Source organism: Apus apus, chromosome 18 (assembly GCF_020740795.1).
Source record: "Apus apus isolate bApuApu2 chromosome 18, bApuApu2.pri.cur, whole genome shotgun sequence".
Taxonomy (NCBI): Eukaryota; Metazoa; Chordata; class Aves; order Apodiformes; family Apodidae; genus Apus; species Apus apus.
The window spans coordinates 6,582,707-6,605,855 of record NC_067299.1 but is presented as its reverse complement, the minus strand read 5'-3'; the positions used below and the strand labels follow the sequence as shown (position 1 = coordinate 6,605,855).

The window sequence follows — 23,149 nt, the reverse complement described above, 5'->3', positions numbered from 1 at the left end:
AGGTAAGAATCAGTTCCAAACCACTACTGCAGGGACAGAGCAAGTCACAAACACCAACGTTTACACTTAGTCGATCACAAATGGAGCCACTTGTGATTTCACTGGAAAAGCCCTCACAGAAGCTGATTTTCAACTTTGGGAGCTTTGTTTTGTTTACAGGCTTAGTAAAATATTTTATTGGAACTTAAAAGTCAATTTTACATCGTTAATAAAATTGGTAAGTAGCGTTACTGGTGTGTTACACATTACAAAGCCAAATGTTCTCAACTGAATGTCAGCATTGTCTACCAATATACCACACAAAATCACTCCAAAAATCCAAGTCAACTACTACTTGACACAAAATGTTTTGCCATCAACAGAAATAAAACTATAGAAAGTGGGGAAAACCCCCAGAACTACAATACAAACACACTATGTAAAAAAAACCCTAATATATAAGAAAAATAAGTTTAAAAAATCCCAAATATGTCCAGCACAGGGGAAGGAAAAGGAGTGGTGCTGGTTTAAGGAAAACAAAAGCTACCTAAAATAGAGCAGAGATGATGCTGTGTTTAAAACTGGCCTCAACTTTAATTGAAATTGACATTTCATTCACCTTTGTCATTTTGGAAAGTAATAGACAAGCTTCCACCTTATTTCTAAAAAAGTACCTGCACATACTCCTTTTGTGAGTAAAAACACACAAAAAAATCTTGTAGGAGTCAAGCAAAAAGAAAAAAAAACCCAGGGTTGTCAGTGGTGAGATCAGCACCAAGGTTCCAACAGTTCCCTTGGGACCACCCACACTAACAAGCAACTGCAGAGCTCTCCTCTGAGAATAAACCCATTCTCAGCAGTGCCCAGCCCTGCATGTGTGAAACCCTCTCCTGCCTGCTGGGATAACTGGGAAACATGACTGGTGTTCCCAGCTCACACTGACCCTGCTCTTCCCCCAAGTGCTCCTCAGAACCTGAACATGTTCCCCCCTCTTGCCAGGGCCCGTGTCCCTTCAGAGAGCAGTGACAGTGTTTGTATGGAGATGGAAAACAGCATGGGGGGGGGGGGGGGGGAAGAAAAATCCTGAACCTTGAGGTTTTTAGGTGGGGAAAATATATAATTGAAAACTGGACACACGGAGCTGATATAATAAAAACCCAATGTATTTACAGAATACAAATTACAGCAGCATATGTGGGAATATGAACTGCAGAAACACCTGCATTTCTCAGCCAACCACTCCTGAAGCAATGATATGTTAATATACACTTATATCTCTATATATAGAGATACAGACATAAATACATATACTTTACTCTAATGGTTACAAGGAAAAACACTGAAAACAACTTTCATAATGATCTCTTGGAAGTTCACGTTTAATATCTCTGGAGATTCAGGCTCTCTTGTCTTAGCCCCTACATTTCCAATGCACTCCCAGAAGAGTTTTCTTAAGAGGTCTGATTTCATCTATCTAGATGCACATCAGCAGTCATTAAACATCTTTTTCCAGAGTATTACAAAATAAATTTTGAAATCGTAGAGTAAAAATAGAAAAAAAGTTACAAAACATTGTATTTTAATCCAACTGGCCTCATCTGTGGGGATTTAAAATCTTTTGGGTTTATACAGTGAATCTACACTGTGACATTATTCTTTTGGGTCAGGAGAAGGGCACTTGCAAAGCTGACTTCTCAGCTGCTGCCACAACCTGGGTCCTGGTTTGCACAGGGTGTCCTGGAGCACAGAGACTGGGCTCCCCTTAGATAAGAAGGACTGGGGGGTGCATTTCATGAAACCATCTCAAGGTTCTTCATCTGCCCATGGGCAGCCAGGCTGTGCCCACACCAAGGCACATTCCCACTCTGAACTGTGGAACACGGGGGTATCAGGTCCTCAGCACCAACAACCTGGCTCTGCAGACCCCCTCCTGCTGCTGTGCACTAAACACACGAACTTTCATGAAGTCACAGAATCACAGAATATGCTGAGTTGGAAGGGATCCATCAGGAACATTGAGTCCAACTCCTGGCCCTGTGTGGGGTACCCCAAGAATCACACCATGTGCCTGAGAGCATCATCCAAACGCTTCTTGAACTCAGGCAGGCTTGGTGCTGTGACCACTCCCCTGGGGAGCTTGTTCCAGTGCTCAACCACCCTCTGGGTGAAAAACCTTTTCCTGATATCCAACCTAAAGCTCCCCTGATGCAGCTTCCTGCCCTTTCCCTGAGTCCTCTGCTTGGTCACAGGAGTGAAGAGGTCGGGACCTGCCCCATCTCTTCCCCTCCTGAGGAAACCATGGACTACAAGTCAGGAATACAAATGTGCTACCCAGTGCCTGTTACAAAGCAGAGTGCAGACTAGTCTTTACAGCAAGAGGAGAAAAGACATTTGCTCCCACTGATAGTCAGGAAGCCTGAGATCACCTTTCCTGCACTAAAAGATACAATCAGATGTATTAAATGTTTCTGGACATATAACTTGTATTTGCATCTTTAGAAATGCACTTCAAAAGATTGTATCAGCTATATAACATTAAAAAAATATTCCATGCCTTCTTAGACACTTACCATTACCAAAATGAAGCAGTCTGAGCAATACTAATTCTAATAGTGCTGGAGTTGGTAGAGTTAATGGTTGGACTTGATTATCTGAAAGGTCTTTCCCAAACTAAGTGATTAAATTATTCAATGAATTGGCAGTTTAAATAGTTCAAATAGCAACACTATCTCTCCAGTTACATCTTGACAGAAAACTTACTACTTTCTGGCACCAGTTGTTACAAAAAGCTTGATCCTGGTTATATCACCTTTACCTTATCTCAATGAAATGCTACAGCAGGCCCTGGTCCTGCAGCAGATTACAGGGGATTAAAAAAAAATAACACACATTTCAAAAGCTAAAATTAATAACCACTACTTTTAATGCTGTCTGGAAGCTATCATTTCAGTGCTTCAGAGCAGCCTGGGGTTTTTGCCTGAACAAAACAAAACAAAAGCAAGTCTGAAGTTCAAAAATGCACCGGTGTAACTGATGCCAGGAAATCATGCAGTAGGAAAACAATTTTTCAAGGGAAATGTAATGATACCTGCTGGATGGGACTCTGTGCCTGAAACAATATTCTTCTCCCAAGTAATTCTGCAAAGATGCAGCCTACAGACCAGATGTCAATGGCATTGCTGTAGTGCCTGCTGCCCATCAGGATCTCGGGAGCTCGGTAATACTGAGTGACAACTTCCTGAGTCATGTGGCGGGATTCATCTAACTCTTCCACCCTGGCCAATCCAAAATCACAAATCTAAATTGAGAAGGTAAATAAAAAAATTAAAATAACCAAAACACTTCATGCATTTCAAAGAGGTAACCTCCTGGTAAGGAAGCAGGAAATTCCAAATCAGCATTTTAGCAAAGCAGATTTCTGCTGTAACCGCATAAGCGAAGGGGAAGGGGAATAGAAAGGAATTATGCTACTTTATTCCACATCCATTTAACCTGTCTACAATTTTATTTGAAATTACAGTACATTTTTACTTGTCATCACAATATTTAGTCATTGAAAAGGTTAAAAAACTCTGCACTAAAAAATAAAACACATATTGCCAAGCTCAGAGTACAGAATATTTCATCCCAAAGCAGGTTTCATTTGCTCATGATACACCTCAACATGTTACAGAAAGATTTAGCCTTCTACACACTTTGGCTTTGAGAATTTTTATATATCTCTTGAACCAGGCTTAAGAAAACAGACCAAAATTTTCACAATTAGAATGCTTAGCCAATCAGTGCAAACAAGACTTAATGCTTTGCTGTTTGGCATTGCTATACAACCCAAACCCTCCAAAATTTCATGTGCCTGAGAAACTCACGGCAGAGTCTGGGGCTTTCTGCATGGCCTCTCCTTTGGCCAGCTTCTGCTTTTAAAATGGCCATTTCCTTTTCAAATGACTTTAAGGAAGAGTCTGATTTATAATGAACAGCATAAACATATGTACATTTTCAAGAAATTTAAGTAGCACCTTAAGAACACAGTTGCTGTTCACAAGTAGGTTCCCTGGTTTAATGTCTCGATGTAAAATGCCAGCAGAATGGAGATATTTCAGACCTGAAATATTAAACAACATTAAAATAAATATCTTTTTTTTTTTCCTTTTAAAAGACATTTAAGGATGAAAACGTTTTCCTGGAAGCTCTTGCAACTCCTGATCAGCAAAGACTTTGCCATTGGCACATTTTTTATACAATTCTAACATCCAGTCTCTAGTCTACACTCTTGTCACTCCATGAAACAATAAAACTTCTGGAGTATACTAACTAGACAGAGCATGTAATTTAAGTAGTCTTTTTTTTTTCCCCATTAAAACAAACCAAAACAAACCCAAAACATCCTCTCCCTGTTTATGACATGGATACTCTGGCTAATCACAACACTAGAATATTGACATGTACACTGTTCTGACTCCCAGTAACAATTTTAACTTCTGCAGCACTAAAATTTGACTTAATTATTTCCTGCTGCACTTCAAAAACAAACTCAAATTAAACCCAAGATCATTTGCCTTTTTTTTTTCCTTTTTAAACTCACTTTTTTCAAACTAAAACCTTATAAACCAGCAGCACAAGGCTAAGACAATATAGGCCCAAAGTGCAGTAAACTCAACTTTATTAGTGCAAAAAAAAAAAATAAAATCAACTTTTAGAGCTACTGAATTGAGGGATTTGATCACAGCCACTGGGGATGTTTCCAATATTTAGGTGGTTGGGCAAGAAAGACAACCTGTGCTTCCTGTGGTGTTCCACCGCCCCTGACACTATAATGCTGATTCAGAAAATGAAAGTAATGCAGAAAGTACCTCACTAGAAAGCAAAGTGGAAGAAAGTACAGCAAGTAACACCAAGTTGTTAATGCACATGAACTACAGTAGTAGACAAGGCATGGAAAATGGCAAAACAGCCAAAATTTGAGCAGGGTCAGATAGAGGAAAATTAAGTAACAGCAGGAAACTGGGGAACATTGAGCCCTCAGGTCAAACGGCATGAAAATTCAAGTAACTCTGGTACAAACTTTAACTGACAGCTTTGCATTGCCATTTGGATGGAAATGAGAGTGCTGAGTGTTCCCCAGTCATCATAAACTCACTAATCACAGAAGCACAAACACCCTCTCTCCTTTAGGAGAATAAAGCTTTTCTCTAGCACAACAGGTACCTGAAATAGCCCATAATAATTCTGGGTATAGCTTAGATTTCTTTGCTCTGCTCTTTATGAATACAATCTTCTGTCTCTTTAATACGAGATAAAATTGACTGTTCATTTTCAGCTCATTCCAGTTAAAACACTCAAATAAAGCCAATGGAAAAGCATCTGGACTAACACTGATCAGATGTTCAAAAGACAAACACAAGGGATTACTTGAATAAAAGTTTCCAAATGGGTTAAAAAAAAAATAATCAAGTTTAAAATTACTATTATGGTAAATTGTTTTAGCTAAACATCAAACCTCAGTGGGCTGTTCCATAACAATTTAAACTAGACTTAAGTGGGTATAGTTATATATATTTATCAGTTTGGCTCAAACTAGGAGTCCTTTGTGTACCTTGATTCAAAAAGCACTGGGGGACTGTTAAAACACACCCACCCACCTTAAGACTCTCTTCCCAGGCCATTGAAAAAGCCTTTGCAGCTGAAGCAGAAGTCTTGTCATCTTTACCCATGACTATGGTGGAAGGCAGCAGGGCTGCTGTATACAAATAACTAGAATAATTAACCCTTGTTATTAATTTGTAATATGAAAGAAAACGAACAAGTTTCACGGGAAATTTACTCAAGCTGAGGATGTCTTCAGAATCAACATTAAGAAACAGGGGGGGAAATAAAAAAAGCAAACCCCAAAACTACATCATTTCCATCAAATTTAAAAGAAGAAAAATTACCTCTTAAAATCTGGTAAAGAAAAACTTTGACATGATCCGAGCTGAGTGGCTGAGGAGAGACGATAATCTTATGGAGGTCACTCTGCATCAATTCAGTGACAACATATCTTCAATTTATTAGTTAAGGCAAAAGCAGAAAGTCCAGCACTTAATCTCTTGAAACATTTTACTCTAACTCCTAGAAATCTGAGCTCTTACAGGTCAGAGCTATAGAGTAAAAAAAGAAGCTTCTTCAGAGGTCAAGTCTCCAGACTCTTACAAGAATGAAAATAAAAAAAAGGGTTGTGGAAGAAAAGAGATTACTCAGTGAAGTGGTGATTGCATGACAGTAGTTGTGACAAAGTTATTCCAAAAATCAGATTATGACTGAGAAAACAAAAGAAAATGTTCATGTCATTAATGGCAACTTGAAACCTTCACATTTTTCCTTAAGATCAGTCCACCACAAAGTGCCAACAACTAAGGGACAGTCTTCATAGTGGATACACATCAAGGTGGCTTCACCAGCCAACGTGGCAAGTGCAAATCTGTGGCAGTTGGTTCCCAAGTGCCTTGCAGGTTGCTACATGATCAGTAACAAACTTTTAGAAACACCCTTCAGCCACCCAGTACCCTCTGCTTTACCTTCTCAAGCATCATACGCACCTGCACACAAACCCCAGTCACCCCTTCTGAGATATAACAAGAGAAGGAAGAAAAAAACAAAACAAAACAAATCAACTTCTATCTGGAGGAAAAATGAAACAAGCAAACAGAAATCACTATTCCATGGACTCACAGACTTGCAGGACCCAGCAATAGTCATGCTCACTGATAATTTACACAAATATTCGATAGAATGAGGTGTATGTGCTGTGGCTTATCCTAAGGTAAGGTGGGGATTAAGAAGGTTATTGTGTTTGTTCAGGAAGCACAAGAAATCCTAACATAATGTTTAAAAAAATGGAGAAACAGGGAAGACAGAAGCAGCACATCTTAACCCACAAAACTAGTATCACAGTGTCAGTTCCCTGCTTATGTTACAGCAATAAAACACGTGCAAAAATCATAAGTCCTGGGGACTCTACAGCCCTTCAGTGTCCAGGAGTTGCAGGGGCAGTGGGTGACACTTCCCTGTGGCCAGGAGAGGAGTCTGGTGAAGTGCAGAGCAGCTGCCCCTGCTGTGTGCACCAACACCCCTGGAGAGCTAAGTTTTGATTTTGGAGCTGTGGTTCAGGACAGAGTTTAAAGCCAAAGCACTGCAGCCTGTCTTTCAAGAAGCACTGAACTTAGTGAGAATTTTCAACTTGAACAACAAATAAGCTTGCTAAGAAACACTACTGGTTTAAAACCTACTTTTAGCAGTCCTATTTGAAACAAAAATGTCTACCATGATGACATTTGTGTCTGGAGAAGGCAAAACACAGTAGCTGTATGTTAATGAACTTCCACTTTCCAGCAAGGTATTGCATACCTCACAAGACCCCTGCATTAGGCATCAAGCATGATGAGTCCCACCAAGCACTGCAGTACTCAGAGCAGGCAGAACTGCAGCAGGGAGGAGATGCACACTGCCAAGGTCATGCAAAAGATCAAGAAGAGAGTTAGAAATTAAACTGGATCTCCTGGGCCTCAGTCAAGTATCTCCCATGATGTAGCAGGTTCATTCACAGTTCAAGGTAAGGAGTAGTCAGCTCTCAGCCTTCCAAACCCACACACTCCTAGGCTGGAAGGGGCCATCAGCAGCTCAGCCCTCCCTCCAGGCACTACCTGACCTCTGCCAGATGTCCAGCTTTGCCTTCCCCTCTGCAGGAGGAACCAGGGCTTGCTGTGCTGGAGGAACTCGCACCCCCTGTTCTGCTTGTCATGCACAAGCTCTGGTGACTTCATAAAATCGCCGACCTCGTGGCAGTGTTTTCATGACTGTGCCATCCTGAACTTCCCCGAGAAAGCAAAGCTACCTGGGCCAATGCTGAGGGCTCTGTTTGGGGTTTAAATCTCACCACGATCCAGTTGGAGCCTTTCAGCTGGTTCAATGATCTTAATAACCAGCCCTGCTACCTATCAAGGCTGAAATATAATAGCAAACCCTGACTTCAGTGAAGATACTTATCTCTTGGTAACAGAGCAAGCAAGTCAGCTTCAGCAGAAACCTCTACTTGTTCTTACCATTGTCACCAAGTAATTGGCACAGGTCAAGTTGCACTTAAAGCAATCTAGAGAAAACCTGTATTTTCTTTATCTCTACCTAATCCATGTTCTCCTTCCATCTGTTGCTCTGCAAACCCAATCCAGCCAAATCCTTATCAGCCAAATTGCTGATCTGCCATCAGCACACCAGACAAAATTATTTTATAAATTACATGTTGCCAACCTTTTGACCAAAAAAAAAACCCACCCCAAATTAGACTTGCATGCATAAAGAGAAAAGCCTGCAGCACCGTAATTTCTAGCCCTCTAATTTTTCTTTTCCTTTTGCAAAGGCCCTCTTAAATATTTATACTGACCTTTCAAATTTGTTTTTTTTTTTTTACCTTAAGGCTGCAACAGATCTTTTAATTTTTAATATCAAATATTTTAAAAATCCAAAAGCATTACTCTGCACTTTATGATGATAAGATTTCTGTTTTGCTACGCCACAAATCCTCCTAAATCTCAATCCCAAGCATAATGTCTCCCAGATGTCTCAACTAGTTGCCATGCCAACTAAAGCAGCTTAAATTAAATGAGGGCCTGAAATGGCACCTGCACCACTCCAGGTCTGTTGCGCATTAAATAAAGCTCTCTTGACAGGGGCTCAGAGGTGCCATTAACTTGAACAGCAGCTATCTGATTATTGTCTCTAGATAATTTAATGAGGGTCTCTAAACAAGAGCAAAAGCAGCACTTGCTTGATGTTCCTGCCTTTTACAAACGTGGCAGCTTTTGAAACAGCTGGTATCCAAGTGAGTCAATGACTTTACTCCGGCCAGGACTATAAATGTTTAGCCAAAAACCAACTACAAAACCCCTCTGGGATTTCAATCAACTGCTCAAACAGGTCCCTGCAGTTTTCTTCTTTAAGTTGAATGGTAAAATATGCTTGGCTGGGAGGTGGTCACTGGAGCTGTAACATGCAGCTAAGCTGAACATCACTACCAGATAAAAATTGCTACTGACAGCAGTAATTAGTTAAGTAGCTGCATAAAATTAGAACTACAAATGTACTAATTTGCTTCAGAATAATTATCAAGGCAAATGCACAGCACAAAGGAACTTCACTTACTCTGCTGACTGGGAGACCTGCTGAGTTGGTAAACTGTACAAAGTGACAGGGAAATTTCAGAAAGGCATCAAGCACACTCTGTGTTGGGTAGTCTCACAGTGACTTGGATTCTTTTTCAGTAGGTCTCTGCATACCTCAAAACTCCTTTCTAGAGACTGTTTTTCTGGGAAGAGACCAGCACTCTATGCACAAGTTCTGGGGTAGGTGGATTCTAACAGTGGAGTGGAAGTGTCTCTCTGCATGATACTGTAAGAAACATGGTTTGTTTTTTTTTTTTAAAACAAAAAACCCCCTCATTTTATATATTTTAGGATTTGCTATAAAATCAGGAGAAGGGATTTTCTCCTAGTTTAGTATACTTGAGTTTCACTTGGTTTTAGGTTAGGACCATATCACACTTAGTTTGTGATGCCACCTCTGTTCTCATCTCCTTGCAAACCTCCTAGCTTCCTAACAGAATTTTTTCTGTAACATCTTCATTTCATAACAATAACCAAATGATGAATGAAAAAGAAGTCCTGGTCCATGCAAAACTAGTGTAAACGTTTATTAAAAAAGTAATTAAATTGATTTTTTATGTTTAAAATTTGCTGATCTTTATGTTATAGGTAAAATAACTGATACATTCGCCATCAAGTCACCTCTAATTATGCAGTGTTGTAATGACAATTTAAGGCACGTGTGAAAGACCAGAAACAAGCAAGAGTAGAAGCTTTCTGGTGGGACACAGCTTTGGAGTCTGAGGAAAAAAAAATAAAGAGACAGTTTATCATAACAGAAAGAAAATGCTGCAACTCTATCTGAATAAGATTCAGTCACTTCTGTGTAAAGTAAGGGCTTCAGAGATCCAGGTGAGCTGCTAGTACAGAGAAAATCCAGCCTCTCAGCCTGAGGGAGATGGGGTGCAGTGAGAGAAGTGTGAAGCTGAAGCAGCAGCTCCCACCTCTCCACTCCTGCTGTTCCTAAACTCAGGAGGAGCTGGAGCTCCCAGGACCACATAACCAACCAGCTCAGAGCTAGTGGCATTGGGATTAATAACTAATTAGGATTGGGATTAGTGGCACCATATTTTGTGCTATTTACAGTAAAATCACTAATTTCCATATCTGAGTAATTGTATCTCTGAATTGGTAAAGAAAGCTTGAATGTTGTGGAAGGTCTTTGGGAAGTTTTTGGGCAAGACAAATGCATATCACACCTGCAAGTCTGTACAGGCTTGTTGGGACAAGATTTCCTGGCTGTGGTTAGCAAGAGTAGGACACACAGGTTCTCTGGTGTCAGGAAAATACACGTGTCTGAAATGGAACAGGGAGCCATTCCCCAGAGGTATGGCAGGACACTGTCTACAGAACACAAAAATAAACTCTGCTACTTCAGCATTAGTTTCAAAATTTCCCTCAATTTTTAAAAATTATTTGATCTTGAGGCTATGTGAATTTGATATTCAAATGGGAAATGTGTCTGTGCTACAAAGCACTTCTTGCACATCACTATGCTGATACTTTACAGAGTTCATGGACAGATGCAGTAAAATAAGCAAATATTTCCAACAGCAGGAAAAAGCAAACCAGTGCATGTGGATTAATCAGTAGTAGATTGGTGGATAAATTACTAACTAGTACTGATAATTTATTCTGCAAGTAGCTTTTAAAAACAGATTTTTTTATAAATGCAACACTAAATGTCAAACATTGCACTGTGAGGAGCTCCTGGTCAAAGTTAACATTTTAAAACTTTCTCTCCCAGTATCATTTCAGGTTGTTGAAAAAAATCAAGTCATAATCCTTAAATTAGGAATTAAGATAATTTATGGAATATCTACAAAGGATTTAAAATTAAGAAGACAAAGGGAAAAAATCCAGTCTCTTTTTACTGGATCATTGACAGCCAGGCACATACTGCCAGCAGATGCTACTTGAAAGATCCCTGCTAACAATACATGTTACCCAACTTTAAAACCTCCCTGGTATTTTCCCCTGTGCACACAATCTTCTCAACAGAAATAATTTCATATCAATGCATGCTAGGGAAACAGTTCCAGGCAATATTATCCAACTAGATTTTGCAAATACTGAAATGCAAGTATTACAGCTTTACTGCTAAGTAAAGCAAAACCTTAACCCAAGGCAAAAGAGCCTGGTGTTGCAGAGGGAAGAGAGCAGCCCTGGCAGACAGTTCATTACAGCAGGCAGTGAGGACTCCTGTACAGTTTCCTGGTTTGACACCACCATCACCACCACGCTTTCATTATCTGTAAAAAGTACATCAAACCATTCTGTCCTCCTGAACACCTAGTGAGAATCTAAGTGACAATTCTGCCTGATCCAACAGTACAACCTGTTGTGTTACCAGCTGCCTGTAACTTTCCACAGAGTATCCTAATCCTCTTAATCCTTGAGGTCCCTGTTCAATTTGTGTGTTGGCCCAGAGGAACTTCCCCAGTGACATTTCAGAAGGGTACTTAGACAAGGAAACCCTTTCTAAGGACACTGTGAAAGAGCAGGAAGCTTGAGCACAAGCTACTTGGTACCCCAAGTGTTGTCACTGTCCCTTTTACTGGCTGGAGGACCCAAACCTTACTTGGTCCCTGTCTACCTACTTAGGTGAGGGACTTACTCCCTAGTATGTCAGAAAACTGTTCTGTCACCTCTTAAGATCAATGGGAAGGAATTGCTTTTACTAGTATTAAGACCTTTCCAAGTCAATACACAAAGAGTGGCAAAAGTTGTCTCTTTTCATCTGCTTCTAATATTCACTTTCATAGAAAAAGCTTCAAAAAATTACTATAGAAACTTAGGACAGTTCTTGGAAGGGAACATCTGGGTATCTCCAGTTGCAGAGCTCAGTATTACAATGAATGGCAGAAGACTTTGTAAATCTAAACTGCTGAAATGACCACTGGAAAAACAAGAGTGATAGATCACTTCAATCAAGTTTTAACTACAGTGGGTCCTCATCATGAGATGCTTTTTAGAGGCTCGAGAAAAATCTAGGAGTCACTATTTGCTACTAGAAGTGATGTGCTTGAAAGCCAGGTCAGTCCACCTCAGACCACAGGCATTCGACTGAACTCAAACCTCATCCCAGCGTCTGGATCAGGGATTACACTCCTGCTCCACCAGGAGGCAAACTCATGCTTGCAGGGATAAGCCTTGAGCTTCAGCTTATTGATGAACATAGTGAAGAAAATATAAAACTTAGAATTCATTAGCAACCACTTATTTTCAGAACACACACCCAGAATAACACGTGCCCCGTTATCTGGTTTTTGCACCACATGATACTGGCAAAAGTAAAAACATCAATACCCACACAAGCTCTTAAATGCTCAAAGATTTTCAATCTCAAACCTTGTTTTTATTAAATCTAAAAGCTTGCAAAGAATTTGCATTCCAAAATAAAAATCTCACTGAATTAAAATTCCTTTATTCACCCCCAGCTTCCTAAGGAATCTTTTAATTTAATCATCTGATTAAATAAAATTTTAATTTAATAATCAGAATTTTGTCAGTTTTGTAACAAGATTTGTTTACAAAATATACTTGGCAATCTTTGCTAGTACCTCTAAGACACTGAATAATTGAAACTAACTCTACCAGTTCATTTGCAACCCATCATTACTATAATTTTAGTCATCCTTTTATTTTTTTGGTTTTTTCTTTCCCCAAAAAGGGCACTACAACTCCTTAGAAAGAAGAGAGGGAACCAAGCAGTGCCTACTCAATCCCTTCACACTTCTATCACTGATTACTACATCGTGTAAAAGTGGAATCTCACAATATCTTTAGGAATTATTAGTGGATCAACAAAAGAAGTTTGTACAACGACATCACCCAGCTATAGAACACAGCTACCAGATCTTAAAATGTATCTGAAATAAATTCTCCTTACACCACACTAAGCAGAATCACATGCAATTAAAAACGTGCATAGAAATTGAAACACCTATTCATTCACTCCTTCTTCTAATGAATTTAAGGGTCATAAGTGCACTTATTGCAATTATTTCTGAAGAAAGGAGAAAGAAGACTACCCAAAGCAAATGGTCTTTATTACCAATATTTGAGTCCAGAAATTAAAACAATTTAGTAAAAAAAAAAAAAAGACAGCCCTATAAAATACTGGTCAGAATGACTTTAAATCAGATAACCATGAAGGAAACGAACATCTCTGGTTTTATATTCAAAACTTGGCAGTAGCTAAGCTCATAAAAATGAGCTTATCCCATTTAAATATTCTTGATTGTACAATTACACAGAAGGAGTGATCCTTAACCTAGATCTGATTTATAACTCATATGACTTGTTATAAAATGAGAGCATTGAACTAGTGCAAATAACCAAAATCCAGGTTTTGAAGACTACTTATATGCTGTTCACAGGACAGAACTGTCAAAGCAAAATTCAAGAGCTCTTTCATACAAAAGGGCCATAGAACAAGATAGCAATATTATCAACCAATTAATTTGTTGATCAATCAGTAAATCATGCTGTACTTTGGTTAAAATCACCAAGTTTAAAATAAATTTACTTTCTTTGCCAATCAGTTCAAGGTATTGTAAAGAGATTAAACCACATTTCAGAGAGTTCAGCTTATCTAAAAAGAAAGAATGCTCATTTTCCACCTATTGTCATGTGAATTGGGTCACACAGAAAAGCAGCTAAGACCCATCAGTAACTAAAAAACAGCCTTCCAAAATAATAGCCATAAGATTAAGCTGGTGCACTCAAACCTCATTTCATTATGTCCTGTTTGATTTACAAAGAGATTTGGTAACAATTTTGGTTTAGAGAGGAAGTTTTATTTGTACAATTTGTGAACTATAAATTTGAAAGACTGCAACCAAAGCTGTAAAAGGAGCAGCAGTATAATGAGCTAATACCTGACAGAACACACTATGATTCAAGTGTTCACTTTCAACAATTCAGCACTGATTTTAATTTTCAGTGCTTGCTTTTGGGCTTTTCCAAAAACACATCAGTCTGTTAGCTGACCTCAGCTGCATGGCACATCCCTGTACTGAAATGCTAATTTGGTAATGGAAATGTCAATGTGTTAGGATATTTGATTATCTGCTCAGTCAAATATAACTTACTGAAGTCTCCAAAGGATATTTTGTTACTAACAGTATGGTGTAAAAACACCTGAACACTTCAGAACTCTGCAAATAACCTTAAAACTCTTATGGGCAGGAGGCTGGTGAAGAGCATTCTTCCTACACATACATAAAACAAACACACCTCACCTAGCACTACTGACCAAGTTCATTCTTTAATAGCTAAAAGCTTCTTAAAAATTGGATCTTAGCATGTTAAATGTTTAAAACAGAATAAAGAGGAAAATACAGTGGGGTTAATCTAGGCAGACAATCTTGATTGCTGGTCTGTAGCTGGTAAAGTCTCTGCAGAGAAGGACAGAATGACCCCTATTTTATACAACTTCTTGTTCAAAATCAAATGTCACAGTTATTTCTATACACTTTTTTACCATTAAAATCTGTACTTAACTCATTGCATTAGAGTAATTTCTGGCAATTTAAAAACTAAGAGTAAATACTAATACAATCTGCTTTGAGTCACAGAACTTCCAACTACAGTAAGAGCTGACCCAGCTCAATGACTTGCTTAACTTTTCAGTATTGAAGAATCCAGAAATTCCCAACCCCAAAACAGAAGCCAAGCCAAAGGCTGAAAATGGAAAAAAAACAAAACATGACATTCTCATACTATAGTTAGATTTTTTTAATACAGTTACCCAAAGACAGCTTGTACCTTTTTATCAGGGACAGGTTAAACAGCACAGACATCTGTGTGAGATCTGTTTTCTTGATCAAGATAGAGGCTGAACAAGGAAAGCCACAACCCAACTAGTCTGATGAACCATCCCTGCGAAGTCATGGTTTCAAAGCATGAGACAGTACCCCTCCCTGAAATCACCAGGAAGTATTTTAAGGTATTAATAACTGAGAGCAAGTTAATGACTGGATATAGTTTTCAAGAAAATGTGTTGGGGGACTCACCATTAGTAGCAGCAGTATCTGTTGGTAGATACCACAGTGCCCTGCAGTTACTGGCTCTTACACAGTCAAAGCTTCATGTTCAATCCTGCACCATTTCATCTCCAATGTTAACATTAACTAAGAGTTCTTGACAGTATAGATTAACTTGAAATAAATCTGTTCAGATACAAGCTCAAGGTTTTTGTAGTTCTGTTGCATAGATTCCACCAAGTACTTGCAGTTTCTAAGCTAATGAAAATTACACCTACCTCAATTAAGATGCCCTATTTTATATTTAGGATACATTTCTTCAAAATAGTCAATGTGTGGAGGCTGGAGTATGTCGAGGGCAGAGAGTACCTAGGAAACACCACACAAGATCAAGACCTATCCCAGTCAAATGAAAACAAATCCCTTTCTAAAAGACAGACTGTACTGTTCTTACAGAGCTTAGCTTTATTCTATCCCACACAGACAGATCAATATTCTATCTCACTAGACATGTGAATTTAATAACCCAACAAGTCAGATATTCTCTACATTCAAGGTCTCTTTTTTTTTTAATTCAAGAAACTTCTCCAACTGTTGAAGCACTAGCTTAAAAACTTCAGTTTGTCTACCCAATAAACATTGGTTTATTTCAAGTATATATAACAATAAAATATTTGAAAGAAGTAATTCTAGCAGAGAAATGTAAAAGCAAAAGATATTACACTTTGTTCTGCCTTTCATCTTTCAGGCTTCTGTAATACACTGCTTCAAACTACAAACCCCAGAGTTCTTCACATTCTGAATCAGAAGCTCAGCTCACTGTGCAAAGCACAACTGTAGAAAAGCAGCAACACAGAATTTGCATCCTCTCACAGGAAAACAAATACCACCTTCCTATAGGCTTTTAGCTCCTGTCCTAGGAATACCTATAACATTTAGATGAAGTACAAATACTTCAGTGGTTATCAGGCTCAACCTGCTTAAATAAATGCTTCTATTTCATTTTATAGTCCTAAGTAAAATCTTCTCCATAACAAAGACTTGGTGAGGAGCAGTTTAAGGTACCCATTCAATAGAAATCTTGTCCCAAAATCCATCTCCCAAGGACTGGAAACAGTGAGGGGGATGACTCTGCAATGTGGTATAAGCTTACAAGGTGTCCACTCCTCTTGTGCACCACTATCACCACCACTGATCTGAAGCCAGTGCTCAACTACAAATATAATCTTTCTTGGAACACAATACCCTCAGATTAAAAAAAGTAACTTTAAAACAAGAGGAAGAGCAATGAAATAAGGTTCTGAAACTGACACCTGCTTCCTGAGCCCATTCCACTAGGAGAAGATAATACTCCCAAGATGCCTGTTAATGCTCATCAATGGGAGAGGTTACCACACCCAAAGTTGCACTTCTGGGACAGTTTCTCTAAGTACTTTTTCAGTCACTTCAGTCACAACTGTATGGCACAATTAAACAATTTCTTCTATGTTTGACTTAACCTAACTGATTTTACCTAAAGCAGACTTGGGAGTGCTTGCACAACCACTGGAAGAACAGAGGAAGCACTAAACTCCAACAAAGGGGGGAAGAAGATGGAGTAAGGAATAGCTTGGAAGTGAAAGCATCTCCAGCTGGCATAACATTGTGCAGAACGACATTTATCTAGAGCCTAAAATAATGTTAGGTGGAAGTGCATTGCCTGTCTATTTGCAAACATTTTTGGAAGGGAAATTAATATCTTTAGATTCTTGATAATTTCATTTTTTATAGTGTTTGCAACAGTAATATCTGTCTCCAGGAAAGCTGATAACTGAAAAATTAGAGAGCTTTTAAAGCATTTTAGATATTCTACAACTTAAACAAACAAAAAAAACCCCTTCTGTTATAGATAGCTCCATTTTACAAGCAGGTGTTATCAAAGACTTCAAAATTACTTGGAATTTACTTACATTGTCATGCTTAAAAAAACACAACATCTTCAACTCCCGGAAGACCCTTTTACAAGAGACCAAATTTTGGAAGACGTTGGGCATCTTTTTGAGTGCAACTCTCTTTCCATCTCGTGGATCTGTTACTGACCTACAGAATAAAAGATTTAGAACATCACATACTACTGTTAGACAATTTTTTCTAAATCAGAAAAGAATATTTTAAGAGTTCTTATCATTCTCAACTTAAGATGGTGAGTCAAAACAATGTGAAGACACTTCTAGGGGGAAAAAAATTGTTAAGGAAAGGGAATTATGAAAGTGGGCTATAGAGTCTGTGGTGGCTGCAGTGTGACCACTCCTTGGTTTGAGCACCCACACACAAAGCCTGGAAGCTGTCAAGTGGCTGGACACATGTAGGTCAGTGCACACACCTCCTGCCACAGGCAGCTCCAAGTCACATCAACACCTTGAGCTGAGGAGCAGATGTGACCATAAACATTTCCTTCACCTCCAAAAAAAAAAGACCTTTTTAAGAGCAAAACATTTTCTCAATTACAGATTTGATGTTGTCGGGTCTCCTGCTTTTTATTTCTTCTCCCAAGAAGGCAAAAATGTAATCATCCCATTCTGACAGAACACTGGCAAGTGTAAGACTTCTACTTGATCTACCACCAAATCACTTTACATCTGGAGAAGCAACAGCACATGGTATCTAAGTTTCCACAAAGGTACAACAGGCATGATACCTGTCTTTCTCCCACAGAACTGATGGAAGGCAGGTACAGTAGTTCAGAAATTACAAGGTGCTTTGCACATAGCAAATATTTTAAAGTAATTAGATTCTGAAAATAGAATTTTATAATGAGAACCATAAAATTAGAGCAAGGAGATTATGGTGTCAATTCCCAATCATGGTTTTTAAGGTGAGGCTTCTCAAACCTCAGTACAAAACAGGGTTTCTAGATCTTCAATTGTTAGGAAACCTTTTTTTTCTGCATATTTTTATTGGGATGACCAAAATAACTTTCTTCTCAGAGCAATGCTGTAACCACCTAAGAATCTACATCAGCTACCCATCAATACTTTGACGACTACAATTGTCCTTAAGAAGTTGCTGGCTTTTCTATCTATTATGTGACTCTTCTACAGACAATGTGAAAAGGCTGCTTCTTTTGTCTCGGGTCCAGCGTTTTTTTAAGTTTCCAAATAAAAAAAAATAGAATGAGGTAATCAAATACCTCTCTTATCTCCAAGTAACTCATCTGACTCAATCAATCAATCAATCCAAAAAGTCAAGAGGTAGCCACTGATAGTAGTGGTTGGGAGGCAAAGGAGAACTGTCCCACCACACTTGGCTAGAACACTTAATAACCACTGCATAATTTGTATTTTAAATAGGGGGCAGGGGGGACTCAGGAAAGCTGATACCAGCCAATTTCTATGGTGGGAAACACAGAGCTGAAAAGAATCTGAAAAGGTCTTCTAATTCACAATATGTTTCCTATTTTCTGCAGGACCTTTGCCTCTTGCCTCTAGCCTAAATTTGAAATAAAGGGAATGAAAAGTGGAAGAGCTACAGAACATCCAGTGTTAATGCAGCTCAGCACTCACCATTGGCCAGGCTGAAATATCCTCCCTCACGCTGTATAGTAACTTCATTCACAGAGCATGGTTAACCTCCCAGAGTCTATTTGCAAAACAAGGTACTATTCATCAGGAGCAGGAGACATTTCAGGCTGGCCCGAAGGGTTGGAGCAGAAACGGACTCTGAACGACACACAGCAGGGCCAGCACCAGGCAGGGGCTCACAAATTCATATAAATTTGATCCCAGCAGGAGCTGAGAGCTCCCCCCATTGCTCACAAGGTCAAGCACCACTGATCAGCTAATTAGTGGTATTCTTCTCTCTTCACAAGACAGCATTTCTGTCCCCTGCCAAGTTTTAACCAGCTTTAAAAAAAAATATTTAAGAAGTGCCACCAAACCTCCAAGCTGTGTAAGAAAACTTAGGAGTTGCTGATTCCTGGGAATTGGAGAGATACATTCTTGCTACAAAAATGAATTGTAAAGTTTTATTCATAAAAATCCTCACTGCAGATGCTACTGGATTACTAATTTTTCCCCTTGGAGTTTTGACACTATTGCTGAGCCCTGCACACACACAACTGCTACCAAGGGGATCTTCACAGCTATGGAAGGAAATTCCACTAGTGGATCACCACGATGATACACTGAAGTACCACATGGATCTAGGATTTGAGGGCTTAGACAACAGGAGAGTTCCTCACAACTTACTCTTCATACCTGGGCAGACCACGAGCACCTTCCTCATGTTATGTTCAACAGTACAGTTAACACAAGAGTTAAACAACTGTTCTGGCTATGAAAAACATTAAATTTAAAACCTTCAAAGTTTATCTTATGCTATATTAAGGCATGTCTAGAGCATGCTCTACAATTCCCTTTGTATAAGGGGAAAAAAAGTGGTTTTACTTCACCATTTTTCCTTAGAAGCTTATCTCAAAAAAAACTAACTCCAAAAAAGTTTGCTTTAAATAGTCACAATTGCTATTTTACACTGGAAACTGGAGACTTAATTAAGTCTCTAAAATGGTTTCAATTTGTTTGAAGACAGAATAAAAGAATGCTTAAGATCCAGACAACTTATTTGAGAGAGTTCATGTCTATTTCTAGCATTTCTATTATCTGTAATAAATTAGTGTGGTAGACACGTAACTTCCTCTAATGAAAGACTTAAAATAGTCTTCACTGATCATGTCCAGGGGTTGTATAACAGTAAAGTAAAAAATAATGGCAATGTGTTTGTGGGTTTACTTCACTGAACAAATGAGCTGCAGCTACACAGATTTAATAGGGTTTTTTGTTTGTTTTTTACCTCAAATTACATAAGGTTAATGGAACCTGAAATGAACAGACCTAAACTAATCAGGAGTGACAAACAACAACGTTTTTTGCAGACAGACATGTCAACAAGTAGTGTAACCTTCCAGGTTTGATAAAAATCTGTCATCTGAAACTTGGGCATCTCCTGGGCTCTTTACAAGCAGGGGAAGGCAACGTCCACAGAACCACTTGCAGATGGATGTGAGTTGGAGAAACACTCTCCCTCTCCTTCTGCAGACTGTAGGCTGTACAAGCTTACAAGCTTTTTAAGCTACTTGTTGTATATTTAGGCTGTATCTATAGCAATTAGCTTCTGAATTTGGGTACTATCACAACAGAAAGACAACGTTCTGATTAGTCACAGAAGAAAAAAAACTGTTTTGTAAATGTTAACAAGCAAATAATTCAACGTATCGGGATCAGCTTTGAAATTTTAGGTATTTTTGACATATTAAAATGTCATAAACGAGTGAGATGTGCAATACAATTCACATATCTATGTGAAATGGATTCAAAAACCAGAAAAAGTGCTGGAACAAAATGCAATTAATCAATAAAACCAGCATTATTTAAATAGAGTAAGAATAGTCTGGCTTTGGTTTTGGTCTTAAAGACTAATAAGAACCAACAGAGCATAACAAAACCTGTTGAGGAAAATTCTACACTGCTGGACTGTCAAAGCATGTATTAAGAGACCTCTCTGCTCTTTGGGTGTAACATCCTGAAGGTTTTTCAGACAAAATGCACCCCAGATTTGAGCACATGGACACAAAAAGCAGGCCCAGAACCACTGCACAGACAGTGGATTTGTAGCCATGTTCTGGTCTCACTGTGGCAGCAGCACCACCAAGATGACAGTGAATTTAAGGCAGGTGACATAGTTGTTTCTGAAATTCAACCTATCAGTAGGCAGGACGAAACTGATCTGCTGGATGAGGAATAAACACCAACACAAGTTTCCACTTGCTTTCCGGTTCACTCCTAACTGAGCCAGGGGGAATAACCCATTTGGGACCTGAGGATCTGGACACTAGTTCTGCTCCCCCCGTGACCAACAGCTCAGAGGTTGCATGTTGTGGTAGCAGCAGCACTTTTTTGGAACCTACACTCAAGACCTCCTGGAGTTAGTTTTAAGTGCCACCTTTTAACCCCTTTTCCCTTTAGAAACTTCCTACCTGCCCTTTTCCACATCTCTTCAGTACAAGTATTATACCAGCAGTTGACAAGAATAATGCAATAATATCTATTACTAGATGGACCACAGTGCACAGCTTCAAAGTTTGCATGGTGTCTTGTTAATGTTTTAAAAGGTAAAACTCACAAAGTAGCATTTCTTGTTATTACTCATGCAAAGACCAGTCATGCTTGTGGCTGGTAACAATATAACTCTAATGACTGTGAATGGAAGTGCAGTAATTTCACGCCATGTTGAGTTTGTTCTCCCTTAACTCAGGGTAGCAGCTGCTTTGGTTCAGCACAAACAGTACCAGCGAACAGAGATAAGTGCTGAAGCCTGTTACAGAGGAATGCTTTTATTTCTTTGTTGCTGAAAGGCTCGCTGGGCTGAGCTCTTCTGGGTCTGCGACAGGCGGGTTATCCCATCTGTATTAGCTAATGAATCTCAGGCTGCAGATAACGAAGAGCTCTGAAGGCAGCTTCTGCCCTCTCCAGTGAAAAAGACCCTGTTCCACACCTCTGTCTTAATGACCAGTTACTTGTCAGATTAAACTTCACATCAATTATTCAAATATTACATCTCTTGTACCTCTGTTGCGGATATTATACAAACATCTGATTTTTACCATACCCAATCTACTGACACAGCCCTAATAAAATGACATTCAAAGCAGGAACTGCCAACATTTTAAATTTTTTACAAAAATCAAGCTGCTAAAAACTATAACCTATACTGATGGATACTCTTCAGATCATGACATAACTCCACACAAAATGAGAAGACCTCAAAAGGTGTCCTTTTAATTGAATTATAGATTAAAACAGCCACCCCCAATTCTAATACAATATTAAAATAGAGTAACAGAATTCAGTTTTAGAAGAGCAACCTGAAACATTTTCAGGCTACTGTCTGAAAGCAAAAGTCTGAAATTCCAGACATAATTTAAAAAGAACAGATGTACATACACCTCTCACTGTCTGAAATTATGGAAATGTAAAAATACACAATATCATTAATTATAAAGTTCTTGCATTCACTGATTCTCAATTACATTGCCTCTGTAGCTGTGTCTGATTTTTAAAGTAAGCCACAACAACTGTTCAAAGCAAGCAATCTGACCTCATCACCTAAATCAAATGGCATCTACATGTTGAACCAGCAGCCAAACAGACACCTTTTCCATGACTTCCAGTTGCCTGTGAGCTGTCACCAGCAGCAACAGGGGCAATAACGAATCAAGACTGGTCAAAGTTATACATTCAAAGCTAAAAAGTTGAGTCCAAGACACAAATTCTCTGCAGTTCCAACACACCAAAAAAGACAGAAAGCTTGAAGTGGAGGTCATTGTAAAAAGATGCCTAAAATAGGATTTTTGATGGATTTGAAACACTCGCTTTCTTCAGCTGTACTGCTACAAAATTATGCTAGTTGCATACAAACACAAGAATCCAAGTCAGCTTTTAGAAAAACTAGTTCAGATAGAAGATAAATTTTAGGACGTGAATGTTGACCACCTATAGTTGAGCAAATTTACATCTGCTCTGCAGAGTCATGAGGCATTTTACAGTTGCCCAAATCAAAGGTCTCATAAATCAATATTAATTACACATGAACAGTAATCCAAACTGCAATACTTTCCCCCCCCCATTGGTATTAAGCTTGTACTTTGTCTAACCTCCTTCCTAATTCTTTTATCACAAAGGAGGAAAATGTTTTAAAATAAACATTACCTTAGAAAGATCATATGGATATGACAGTCGCTGTTGAAAGCCTAAAAATACTTTCAACCAGTTACCCCAAGAATATGAAATGAATATCCATCTTTTTCTCTCTGACTGCAGCTACACCCATAAACCTTTTGAGTACTAATTCCCAAGCCTCATCTGTTGCTGAGCCTCACTTGAGAAAACTGCCAGTGCTTTGTACCTCTAAGTACCACAGCTCTTTAGCTCAGTATCCACAATGACACTTATCTAGGAGTAGTGCTAAGTCAGG

The 23,149-nt window shown here is 38.8% G+C and overlaps 1 protein-coding gene across 4 annotated transcripts in view; it reads right to left on the bottom strand.

The window, feature by feature from the left end:
- NLK (nemo like kinase) overlaps nucleotides 1–23,149 on the bottom strand; it is a 58,849-nt gene that overhangs the window by 8,133 nt on the left and 27,567 nt on the right. For all 4 annotated transcript variants that reach the window (XM_051636107.1, XM_051636108.1, XM_051636105.1 and 1 more), the window contains 5 exons: nucleotides 17,092–17,221; nucleotides 15,456–15,511; nucleotides 5,910–6,016; nucleotides 3,996–4,081; nucleotides 3,068–3,277 (listed from right to left, as the gene is read on the bottom strand). In XM_051636107.1, the coding sequence (XP_051492067.1) occupies nucleotides 3,068–3,277; nucleotides 3,996–4,081; nucleotides 5,910–6,016; nucleotides 15,456–15,511; nucleotides 17,092–17,221 (589 nt within the window). The remainder of the gene's footprint in view (nucleotides 1–3,067; nucleotides 3,278–3,995; nucleotides 4,082–5,909; nucleotides 6,017–15,455; nucleotides 15,512–17,091; nucleotides 17,222–23,149) is intronic.